The following is a 12,773-nucleotide window of genomic DNA, read 5'->3' as shown; positions in this document are numbered from 1 at the left end:
AAAACCCTTATTAATTGGCTTCTTGATGTGTTTCCTAAATGCTTAGAAAAACACAAAATATATAAGTATTCACAGAAAAAACAAATATAGAGTAAGAAAATATGTTTTAAAAAACTGGTCTAAGTGAACCATAACCTGAACCAGATTATTATTATTATTCAACTATCTTATTAAGAGTTTTTTTTTTTTTTTTTTTTTTACAAATACAGCACATACAGTTTTTTTTTGTTTTCGTTCAATGCAAACTTTGGAAAGACAAAAATAACCGAAACTGTTTGAAATGAACTACTTCTTATCACAATTCTCAAAATAAACCTTTTAAGCTGAGTCATATTGTTAAAATAAATAGAAACGCACATATATAGGAAACAGTATCACCGCTCATTCTTGAGCTGTCGCCTTATTTGTGTTTGAACTTGAGGCTTGGTTTTGTTCAGAGAGGTGGAGGTCTTTAAGATGTGTCCTTGTGTGTTTATGTGTGTATGTGTGAGAGAGAGAGAGGGAATAGGAGTTCAGAGATGAGTCGCCTACTCGGATGGTTTATATAGCAGAGGGTGTGAGCGCTGCGTATTACCACAGAGGCAATCTGCGCAGCTCAACTTTAAAGGCTGTGGATCTCCAGCGCGACGCATTCTCTGAACAGGAGCAAAAGCCGCATTTTGAGATAAAAATAATAATGACATCTATAAACGCCTGAACTTCTGCACCTACATGTTTTCCCGACATTAAAACCTGCAAGCTTAAATATTTTAAGACGCGTAAGGCTCTGTAGCAACCAGCGAAGAGAGCGCACCAGGAACGCACCATGCACTGTCAAGCCGAGCTGAGGCTCTCTTCCCCTGGGCAGCTGAAGGCGGCCAGGAGGCGCTACAAAACTTTTATGATAGACGAGATCCTCTCCAGGGAAACTTGTGATTACTTTGAAAAACTGTCTCTGTACTCCATGTGTCCTTCTCTCATCGTCCGACCAAAACCTCTTCATTCATGTTCAGGTAAAACGCTCAAACTTTACTCATTTTCTGCTTTGCAGGGAATGATTTTGTTAAAGCTGATTCATAAATCATTTTTTTCTAATGCTGTAAAATTAATTACATTAAATAAAAAATTGTAACTTGCACACATTTAATTTTGCTAAAACGAATAAGATTTGTGAGAGAATGTGAGAAACTGATCATTGGGAAAATTTATGGATGCTATAATTATTTTTTATGTTTCTCTGTCCATGCACAGCTTCAGCAACAAATTATTTTTTTTATTAACCTATTACGTGCATCAATTAGTTCATTATCTCAAATGTATACCTTACACTAATTGTTTTATTGCAAGACTAACAATTTTCCCTGATAATTTTGTGTTTTTTTATCTCTTCACAAGAGATTTCTTAACACCCCGCTTATCTCCATGAAGCGTTAAGCGTTGTAAATCAAAGACAAGCAGTTGAGTCAGGGAGCGTCAGTGATGCTTGAGGGCTTTTGTTGAGCGCAAATGATAAATGGCCCAGTTGATAAGCGGCGCAACTAAAGACAGGTCATCTAAGGAGGCAAGTGGGACGGTGACAGATAGGGAAAAAAAAATCTAGATCCCGACGCAGAAACATTTAAGCTGTTTGATTTTGTTCTTTTTGAATTAATATGACTGTTGCGTTGACCATTTGGCCCTCCGTAATGACTTTTACCGCTGCTGGACATTTTACGCATAGATGGATGGCATGTTGTTGGTTTGGTGCGCGCGTGATAAACATATCCGTAAGAAACTTGCATGTCAAAGTAAATCCCTTGGAAGCAATAAAATCAGATTAAATGCCTTGCTGATTTTAAATACTTTTTTATATATCTTTTTTTTACTAGGCCTATATATTTTAAGCAACCCATCTCAGATAGTGTAGATTATATGGATTGATAGAAATAGGTTAGAAAATGCAACTGAAATGAGGCATCCTAAGGCTTTATTTTCACACTATAAATCATTATCATAATTGCTCTAAAGTCTGAAATAATAGCCACAACAATTTGATGATGACAGCGCCGTGCCTGGATATAAATAGGTAGAAGCCATTCCCTCATCCATCTGATATAGATTGGTAATGCTTGAGGGAGCTGTGACTGACTGGGCTTTGACACCCCCTTTTTTCAGATGGATAAAGTATCCCCCTCAGATGCATATGGGAACACTCTGCGCACCGCTTATTTGTAGCTGAAGGGGTTTTGGGGTCGCATAGTGCCTATAGTGTAAATTGCTTTTAAGGCTCGATAAAGGTGAATAGCCTCTAAATCGAATGAAATGTTTATTTCTACATATTGGAGAAGGAAAAACAAGCGATGTTATTTCATCCCGTTGCCAGCGGAGGCCGCTGAAAGACAGTCATGCCAGCAATGTTCTCCACAGGGGATGGTAACAAGTGATGCCTTACGTTGTCTGTTATCTGCTTCTCACTTAAAGAAGCAAACAAAAACAGTAAACCTCTGTGTGGGAGAGTTTTTTTGCTTCTAGGATAAAAGACAAATCTGCTTTTTAAGGTAAAACAGTCAGAAATCAGATCAGAGGCAGAGGGCCTAAACAGAACCTGAAATTACACCCAAATGCAGTGTCATTGACCCTAATTTTGTATTCTTCACAATTTATTATTTTTAAGCACTAGTAGTGAGCCCACAGTGAATCAACTATAAATTATAATTTGTTTTGTTTACTTATATCAGTCACACCATAATATTTATAAAGCAAAGAGGGTAAAGGACGTAGAATATTTGATCCTTCATAATGATTCAGTTTAGCATTAAAAATATAGAAAGCTCAGATGCCACAAGGCGGAAAAGATCAGACAGGATCTCTTTTATTACCTTTGCTTTATTATTTGATTTAAGAAATGTAGGCAGGCTTGATAGTTTGTTTTATAAATCATACAAATAAAACCTTTTCTTTACATTGTTATTCAACTGGATAAAATATACCTTTACATGGAAAAAAGTTGGACATGTCACTCTCAGACGTCATAGATGGCCTTATTTAACAGAAGTAAAAGGCTGATTCGATTAAAGCTTGGGGAATTTGGCTTTCAGCTCATTAAAGTTAATGATTTATTTGTTATTTACACTGCTATGATAAAGCGTATCATCTATGTGCTGCAAACATCGGGGTTTTGCATTTATTTGCACACACAAAAAAAAAGTTAATATCAGATTTTTTCTTTTCACCATTACTGCAAAGAATAATCACCAAATACACATTTACAATGAGTCGAGTAAATCAACTTAACCCAACATGAAAGATGAGCTAGAGTATGTAATTAATTAGAACATAACATGTGAGATCGTTTGTAGCAAGAGGATGTGCGGATATCAACAAACCAGCAAATTATGCAATTAAGTCCTGTGGTCTGTTTAATCGCTTGTAGAGTGCTTGGTGTACATTACACTGGGTCTTTCTGTCATCTGTATGACTGCTATGTTTGTATGAACAACTACTGTAGCTGAAGAGAGCTAGGGTTCAGCTGCAGCAACAACTTTAGCATGCAGGACTCGCTTGTGGATGGTCAGCCTTTGGTTTCAAACATGTAACTTTCACATTTAAGTTTTTTATAAACCACCTTTAGAACTTTTTTCTTTTTCAATCCTATCTGTTTCTTTTTTTCTTTTTGTTTTTTGGTCATCAAACGCCTCAATTTAAAAGTTAAAGCTGACAGAAGATGCAGATTGAGAGAAAGGAAATGGAAGACATACAGAAAAAGTCCCGGGAGCAGATCCCGACATGGCTGTTTCCAGGACTGCGTTGCATGTTCTACCCCTGCACCACAGCCACACCCCCATCTTTTTCCTTACATTTTTACAATCTAGAGTCAGTATTTATGACCAGATGTGATGCAAAGTTCTTTATGCTCTATTTTTTTAAACCTATTTTAATTTTCTTTTCCAAAAATAAGTAATTTCAGTATATCTCCCTATAGTATAAATTTCAAACTATCCAGGTTTGTCCCTTTTTGTGTACATTAGTCAACCGTTAAATGGATCCAACTTTTCTTGGAGCCCTTAGGCTGACATAGAACCTTAGGTTGTCATGAAGTTCACCATTACCTCTATATGCACCTGGATCAGAGACATTAAGGCCTGACCTGTAGCCTTAACAGCAAGCAACCTGATGGAGGGTTACACTATTTCATTTGGAGGCCCATCCATCAGCAGGAGCCAGAGCAGAGAGTGCTTAGTGGTGTTTTCTGGCAGTGGTGAGAGAGATTAAGATCAACTGTGGTGTAATCTTTCTTGACAGCATAATGACAAATATACATAAAGAGCAGGAGTGCACGGAGCCCAGTGCATAGCTGGCTCTGATGGAGCTTACATGGAGCCCAAGAGAGCAAAAAAGACGTTTTCATCCCATCTTAAGGTGTAATCCACTTCAGACAATGAACCCACCCATTAGGGATAAAGTTGACTAGAGGCGGCCGATAACACCCGTGTCAACGTGCAGGCGAGCATACGCTCACACACACACAAAGAAACACTCTTCCATCTTCAGTTGAGGATAATGTTTGACAGCTTGTCAGCTCCCTGGTGTTACTCCTTTCATTGTAACCATCAGATATTTCCATCCCTGAAAGGAATGAGCAATTAATCAGACCTAAAGTGGTTTATGCAACATGTTGATTTCTGCTGCACCTGTGTGTACCACATGTTAAACAAGTTTTTAGGTGAGCAACCTTATATTTTAAAATCTTAGCTAAACACTGGATCGTCTGTTCAAGCCTCTAGTCTTTTAACACAAAGAAGTATGAGAGGTGAAGTATAACATCATTACAACCGTGGTTTAATGAAGAAAGCACCTGGCTTTCAAAGTTATGCTGAACTAGGTGCTTTTCCTTAGCTATTATTAGCAGCTGAGCCTGCTGTAATGGTTACTATAAGCACTTGTTCCAGTTCCTACATTCCAACTGTGATTATCAGGAGGATCCATGTGCCTTTGCAGGGGCCCCGAGTTGCGTTCCTGCAGCTCCTCAAACAGTTTATTTGTAGACTATTGACAGGACACCGACGCTTGTCAGCAGCATGTCACTGAGCTGGCCTTGCCGTTAGTGGAAAGTCACCACGAGGCCTGACATTTCTCTGTGGTCTCAATGTTCTGGAGATGGGGGGCAGGAAAAGGGGGCATTTGGAGGCATCCTCGAGCTCTTCACTGACAAAAGATTTCCCGCGAGCTGTGAAGACAAAAAAAAATCGAAGCGCCATTCTTCCTCGGGGAAGACATAAGTTGATGTTTGGCCTTCCATGAATCACAGTTCACAAAATGTCAGTGTTAAAAATTTCCTCCTACAAATGAGTGAAAACATTTCAGTCAGATTATTTATTAGTAACATAAATATGGACTTGACATACAAAAAGAGACAGCTAGAGAGAAAAAGACTGACAACATAAATGGGAGGCAAGAAACAGAGCAGGAAGAGACAAGGCGAAAAAGATGGCTTCTTGTTCAGGCTTGTTGCAAACCAGCAATCCAACATCGAAGGATTAGTGGTGACCTCAGCGCTTTACCATGATGTCATGATCAGCCTTAGGCAGTATCTGATGTGTGTGTATGCGTGTGTGTGCCTGTGAGCAAGGTAACTGTGGCTACCCGCATGAAGCCATTTATTTCCTCATTACTGATGAGTATCTTGAAACAGAATTTATTAAATCTTTATGCTCAGGAGTCACTATTAGAAAAGGTTGTTGTTTGTTTTTTTTCCGAGGGTTGTCCTTTTTCTGCGTTGAGAAGGTTAAACTATTACGTTTATTCATAAAATAAGAAATTTGTAGAATAAGCCATGATGGTTTTTTTTTTACCTTTAGGTATCCATTCCTTCAGATGAGTCTGACTTTTTATTGATTCTGGCGTCTGCAGGTCATGTGGTCTTGTACGTGAGGCTAAAGAGTATTTTAATTGCAGATAGTAGGGAGCTGAAGATGATGTAAGACAGAAAAATAGATACAAGGAATTGCTTTTTGGAAATTATATTAAAGCCTTGTAACAAACGTATGGTATTCTATAAATGTGTGCATATTGTGTCTGTGAAATATTTTCAGTTTTAATAAACTTTGAAAAATCGCCCTTCAGCTGAAAGGATCAGGGGTCAAGTGTGAAACAGCCCCTACGTCATGGAGGCTGCAGCCCTCTACATGCTGGAGGTCAATGCCACACTACTTTTCATGGTGACACAATGAGGGTGTCTGAGAAACCAGAAGCAGTCATTGTTAGTGTCATTAAAAGCTGAACAAGCAGGACGCTTAAATGTTCCAACTAACCATGTGGTTGTTTTGTTTAACTGTAAAATTCTTGTGTACCCACTGTTTTCTGAGCTCCTGCACTGTCTGTACTCTTCCAGGCTCCTCGCCGCTGCGTGGCTACCCACTTCTTTCAGTGATCACGCGGCAGCCCCCTAATGTGCAGCCCCATCTGCCGCAGCCGTCATCCCCGGGCGCGGCCTCCTCCCACCTTCCCCTCATCTCCCCGCAGCTCCCAAGAGGCTCCGAACCCCCGCCCAGCCAGACGCCCCTCAGCATCAGCAGTGAGTCAGAGACAGAAAGCAGCACGCCCCGCCTGAAGAAGCCCCGCCGCAGCCGCACCATCTTCACCGAGCTGCAGTTGATGGGGCTGGAGAAGAAGTTCCAAAAGCAGAAATACCTGTCCACACCCGATAGGTTAGTAGAGTCTAAACACATAAATCATCAGACTGTTTTTTATATTACCATGAACATTTTTTTATATCCCACTGATTTTTGTTTTTTACAATTAACTAACTGCATTTACATGATATATTATGGCAAACCCTCATAGCTACCAAAAAAATGTTATTCCCAAAGATGGAAAGCATGACTCAAATAAAGAGTAATTTGAAACTCCTCCACAGGTATTAAATAAACATAATGTACTTGCTACCAAAGCCATATAAATGTCACTCCGTGCAAACATTTTGACAGCCTGTGTACTTTAATTGAGCGCATTTTTAAACGATCACAACAAACACCCACGCTCAAGGACATTCACAGGGCCGTAAATGCACATATCAAGCAGTACTTAACTTAACAGCATAATTTGTGATTTATCCCGTGGGGATTGCCTTATTTAAAATGGATCCAACTGAGCCAAAACATTACCTCAATATTCTAGTTGGGACAAGAGTTAACGTTTTAACACTGAGCTCCACCAAGAAAGCTTCAATGGAGAAAATGTTTCTTGTTCACAAAACGGAGGGACAGTGGCCAACCCCAACAAACAGCAACATACTGCACAGATTTACTGCCAATCATTTCACTCATGCACAGGTGTACATAAAGGACATTTAGTTTTAGACAGAGAGGTGAAGTAATCTAAACGTTAATATGTGTGTCTTATGTTCCATACGACTGATTTTAGGTTACAACATTTTTTCCAGCTGTACTCCACTTTTAAATTTAGCCTGCTGGCTACTTTTCCATTTAAACCAGGAGTGGGATTAAGCCATAAAGGTTGTAAATAGCTTTTCTTCACCTGCAGAGAAAAAAAAAATTCAAGCCATTTTAACAGACCCCCCCATCCAGCAACTTTAGTTCACGCATTTCTAATCATTGGCTAAAAAAAACAACTGAAACATTAAAGAGCTAAGTTTGCAAAAAATCATCGTATTAATCATATCAACAGTATAATTAGTCACATCAACATGAAAAAAGCTACTTTGTTCAGGCAGATATTGCAAAGTGTTTTTATTGCTTCGGGCTACTTTCTAAAAATATATTTGCATACAAGTAGCCAGATTGATTTGTTTTTCATATTTATTATCTCTGTGGGTAACAGCTCCCACAAAACATTATTAAATGCATCACACATTGGCTTCCCTGTAGCTACTGGAGGTACCGCAAACCTAATCCTAAAGCAGAAGCCCTGAGGCAGAGCTCAGGGATTAAAACCAACCATCCGTATGAATCGCCGTGCCAACCTTTGGTGTTCTGTCAAAATATCAGATTCTGACACCGTGTATGGAGTTAATTAAATACCCAGATAGAGCAAAAACACTAGCTGAGAAAATCCCTTTTTAGAGCCGCACATCAAAGACGTGGCATGCTCCCTGCTTGAGTTTGTTGTGATCCAAAGATAACTTCTCTTTCCTCTTGTTTCTCTTCATGTGGAGCCTCTGCGGTCTAAAACTCAAGCTATGTGTGGGAGCAAGTGTAACCAAAACCAAATATATCCCTGAAAAGACTTAAGTACCTGTCAGCACAACTTAATGGTTTTATGAATCGTTTCAATAGACTGTGTTTGGGGTTTGATCATCATCCCTGTCATCATCTTCATTATTGCTGTTTTCATAAACATATTTGGTAAAACAGTAAATGGAACAAAAAGGAGCCCAAAGGAAGTGACTCAAACTCTTTCATTTGCTGGGGTTCCGCCCTTTGATTCCTAATAACCGTTAATACATTTTTTTGGCTTCTAATGCTACTTCCAGTTGTTGCCATGTTTGAAAACTGACTCTGATAGGCATCGGTCATGCTCAGTGTTTTTAATATCTTTTTTTATCTAGGTTATGATATACAGCCATTATATGTTATGATAAAAAGTCTTGTGAATCTATTTTTTTCTTTTGTGCTCTTTTTATTTAAATTATGCATGCTTTTTTTCCCCTGACTCATGTTCTACTGTCACCATCAAGTAAAAGTCAGGTTTCTCCCCTGAGGGGTTCAAAAACATTTAACCTGGCTGATAAAGGCCTTTTAGAAGAGCAGGAAGGAGGAAATCCCACTTAAAAAATATAACCTTTCTTCCCCTGTAACATAGAATCCCCTTGTTAACTTTATCTGTGACTTCCTGAGGTTTTGCATTACACTTTACAATTGGTCATGCATTGCCACATGTGGTGGATGCATTGAAGAGCAGCCCTAATAATATAGGCTGACTGGATTGCTGCAGACAACTTTTTTTCTGTGTGTTCCCTGTTAGATTCAAAGCCTGCTTGGACTGAAAAATACTTTTTAGACTAAACTTAACTATATAAGAGTGTAAAATAGAGAAAATCAATCTATATGGAGAACTCCATATAGGCCTGTGCCGATTAAAGTCTTACCAAATAGTGGGTTGCAAAGAACAATTCACTCTGGACTTTAACCTAACTAAAATGTTTTGGTAAAATTAAAAAAATTATTTTTATCTATACCCTATTACTATAGAAGATATAAGGAGATTTTTCTATTAATAAAGGCAGTAATAAATAATTTTCTGATAGTTTTATATAAAAAAAAACAGTTAAAATAAGATTTATTATATGTTTTTGTATCTCCTTGAAACACGTTTGTTTGAAAGTTCAAAATAAATCATTCATTACAAATAAATGTAGCAAATCCACCAAAAAAGTCGAAACAATAGTGATAAAATGTTTACATTATAAATAAGCATTGCTTATTAACATATCTGTATCGACTGTATGAGCAATCGAGAATTCCAAGTGTAAATGTTAAGCACTGCTAATACAAGTTTCTTCGACATGGCAGGTAAACAAAAAGGGTGATCTGGAATAAATTTTGTTAAAGAAAAAGAACAGAAGTATTTTTTTCAAGTTAGGAATCAAAGCAAGCTTGATATACTGAAATGTTTCAACCCTACCAGTAAAATATTAAGCTGTTTTTCCTAATGTATTCTTTAATCGAAGATTTTTTGAGGATGTGGTCTTCCACCTGAAAAGTAAAAATAAAAGAAATTAACCATTGTATGCATCTGATTTTGTTTTTTTATCTTTTTTTTTCCAGATTGGATCTTGCTCAGTCTCTAGGTCTGACGCAGCTTCAGGTGAAGACGTGGTACCAAAACAGGCGTATGAAATGGAAAAAAATGGTAAGACTGGCAGTTTTAGGTACCATTAGTGAACAATTTAACTTTTTTTTTTAATATTTTCATTTTCTGTGGATGTTTTAAATAATTTTATTACAACAATTACCTGTTTACCTGAATTACATTGGCATTATACACTTAACATACATATACATAACAACCAGGTCAGTGCTGGTTCTGACAGACCTAGGACATCAAGAAAAATGTAAAAATGCTGACACATTAATTTTATCTGCTAGTGTAGAGATGTAGACGTGTTGATTGGATCTAAGCTGATTTTGTGGGACCTTCTACTCGTTTCACATTTGTTATAATGCGTGTTTCCTAACCTTCTTTGTCATGGTGGCTGCTTATTGGGATAGTGAGTAATGAAATTAGCAAAATTATTACGTGAAACATGCTGCCTTTTTCAGGCAGAGCCAGCCATGGAATTTTCTGACTTGTTCAAAATCAGTTATATAATTGTGCATCAAATATGCAGGAGAGCAATGTTGGAGCATTATTTACCTAAACCAACAGTATTCTAATTTAAAGTAAGATTTGGTCAACTTAAATCTGGTAGATAGCAATATGATAGATATAAAATCTGGTTCATCTAAGACTTTCTCTGTTTTCTTTATTTGTTTTTATGTGGAGATGATTTACTCTAAATTTGCATGCTTGTGCAAGGCTAAAATTTGAATAAAGTTAGCAGCATATAGGCATATGGCAGGAAAAGAAGGTGTGGGAGAGCTAGGGCTTGACTGATGATGATTGCAGTAAGAGCAAACACTTTTGTAGAAGGGTCAACAACCCAGAGAACAAAAAAGACCTGAAATCGTTAAAGATAAATGAGTGCACAAGGCCCAGCAAGCAGCAATATGTCTTCTCTTAATTACTATAATAGCAAGCATTGCCTTTGACTCCTGCTACCATTTATTACCCGCTCCCTCCTCTAATGCTGTCTGTGTGTTTTTCTAGGTGCTTAAAGGAGGTCAAGAGGCCCCAACCAAGCCCAAGGGAAGACCAAAGAAAAACTCCATTCCTACCACAGAGGAAATAGAGGCTGAAGAGCGAAGACTGAAGATGGAGGAAGAGGAGCAGATGAGGAGGGGGTTTGATGAACATCAGGATCTGAGTTCAGAAACTACAAATCCGAGCGGAGCAATCGAGGGATCTGATTCTGAGCAAGACCAGAAGCCACTCCTAATGTATGAAACTCACTTAGCCAGCTAAGCAAGAGCAAACCAACCAAGGACTAATGCCAGCCTGAAAACAAATAGTGCCTCAGGATCAGTGTACAAAGCTTGTTTGGTGTATAGAGTCGTTTGCTTTAACAGGATGACTGGATGCAGTGCAGTGGCGCCCAGTCCGTACCAAGTGCACCCTTATATGTTTTATTGTACTGGAAAAAGTATTATAGAAAAACATTATGCTATTACGCAATGATTACACTGGTAATCCTATGGGCTTTTGGTCCATACTATAAAGGAGGGTCACTGTCAAACCCAAAACAGGTCAGTTGAGCCTTCATCAGAACATGGTGACACATATTGCATGCTCAACCAGCTTGCAGAGACCTCTCAGCTCTCAAAGCTGTCAAATATCCAACGCTGCCTTATAGTGGTAAATAAGTGTCTTTGTATGAATAACCAACTGCCAAATACTGTTAATATGTGCCTTTTTAGTCTCAGAGAAGAGCTTTTATTTGTGGGTAAAATAACCTTCAAAAGGCGGTATATTTTTTACAATCAAGTGCCAAATTTGGAGACAGATTTTTACAGATAAGCAAATGAAACCTAAATGTGTAGGTTTAAATTATAATGTACAGCTTTGAGTCTCAAATGTCTATTAATTGGGTCAGGTTTTTATATATATTTTATTTTAAAGCTAAAAACTGTCAATTTTAGATACATATATATATATATGTGTGTGTGTGTGTGTGTGTGTGTGTGTGTATATACTTAGAATATGTGTACATGAGTGTAAGTATTAAATATTTTTTTTGCTGTTTTGGATTGAATTAAGATACTTATTATTCATAAATGTTTCAAGCAGCCCATCCACTGTGTTTCTTCTTTCAGTCAGGATGATTTTCAGTTACGAGGGCACTAAGACTCTTAAGCTGTCATGATTCATTGACGGAATAAATCACAGCCTGAGCCATAAATACACAGCAAATGTTGAACATTTAAAATCTCAGAGACATTTTCAGCCTGCAGGCTTTGCATGACTACCCCAATTGGTATGTTAGACCTGCATTAACATAACACTGTCTTCAGATTCCCCTTAGTGACTTCTCTGTTCCATCAATCTCTCTAATGTTGAATACTCACCACTTTAAGGAATCACTGTTTGGATTATAGGAGTTTATTTTTATGTCTTTGTTCATATGAAAACTGCAGTATTTTCCTGATGTAAATTATGCTTGTCTGGTAAAACGTGTTATTGACTTTCTTTTTTTTTAGATCTTCATAAAATTACATTTTGGTATATGCAATTGTGTGTTTATGTATTTAAATACACTTAATAAAAGAGCTGTCATTTAAACTGTGCTTTTTATTATTATGCTTCAGTTTCTTGGAGCTAAGGTTGTTGTAGCAGCCATTTCAATTTTATTATTTTATTATATTCTGGTATCTATGTAAGGAACAACCTGTATCGGCCTCATCACATTCTTAAGCGCCACTTGCCCGCACATTCAGTATTAATCACTTAAAAACTTGCTCTTCTTGTTTGCTGTTGGTGTGTAAGTAAAAACAATTTGGCCATGAATTTACTTACAAGAACCTTTGAAATTCAATTCTTAATGCTCTGATGGTAAAAGGATAAATCAAGAAGATGCAGCAGCTCTGACAGGTTCTTCTTGACGGGTCCATTACTAATGGAGCTTTTGAAGATCTATGATCAATTGCAAAAAACAACACTGTAAATCATTTTCAAGGGAGTATATTCCAGAAATACAGGCA

General features: G+C 37.7%; 1 protein-coding gene across 1 annotated transcript; it reads left to right on the top strand.

The window, feature by feature from the left end:
• Positions 1 to 549: 549 nt before the first annotated feature.
• Positions 550 to 12,359, top strand: barx2 (BARX homeobox 2). Its single transcript, XM_038285850.1, has 4 exons — positions 550 to 992; positions 6,350 to 6,665; positions 9,744 to 9,828; positions 10,786 to 12,359. The coding sequence occupies exons 1-4, from the start codon at positions 806 to 808 to the stop codon at positions 11,038 to 11,040; spliced, it is 843 nt and encodes a 280-aa protein (XP_038141778.1). The 5' UTR covers positions 550 to 805; the 3' UTR covers positions 11,041 to 12,359.
• The last annotated feature ends 414 nt before the right edge of the window (positions 12,360 to 12,773 follow it).

This window comes from Cyprinodon tularosa, unplaced genomic scaffold (genome assembly GCF_016077235.1).
Source record: "Cyprinodon tularosa strain WSP-4 unplaced genomic scaffold, ASM1607723v1 ctg215, whole genome shotgun sequence".
Lineage (NCBI taxonomy): Eukaryota > Metazoa > Chordata > Actinopteri > Cyprinodontiformes > Cyprinodontidae > Cyprinodon > Cyprinodon tularosa.
This window is presented reverse-complemented; position numbering and strand designations above follow the sequence as displayed.

Excerpts from the sequence above, each read along its gene's own strand:
- barx2 (XM_038285850.1), top strand. The coding sequence starts at position 806 with ATGCACTGTCAAGCCGAGCTGAGGCTCTCTTCCCCTGGGCAGCTGAAG. Across the intron at positions 6,666-9,743 it reads TACCTGTCCACACCCGATAG|ATTGGATCTTGCTCAGTCTC; the intron begins GTTAGTAGAGTC and ends TTTTTTTTCCAG. Across the intron at positions 9,829-10,785 it reads GTATGAAATGGAAAAAAATG|GTGCTTAAAGGAGGTCAAGA; the intron begins GTAAGACTGGCA and ends GTGTTTTTCTAG.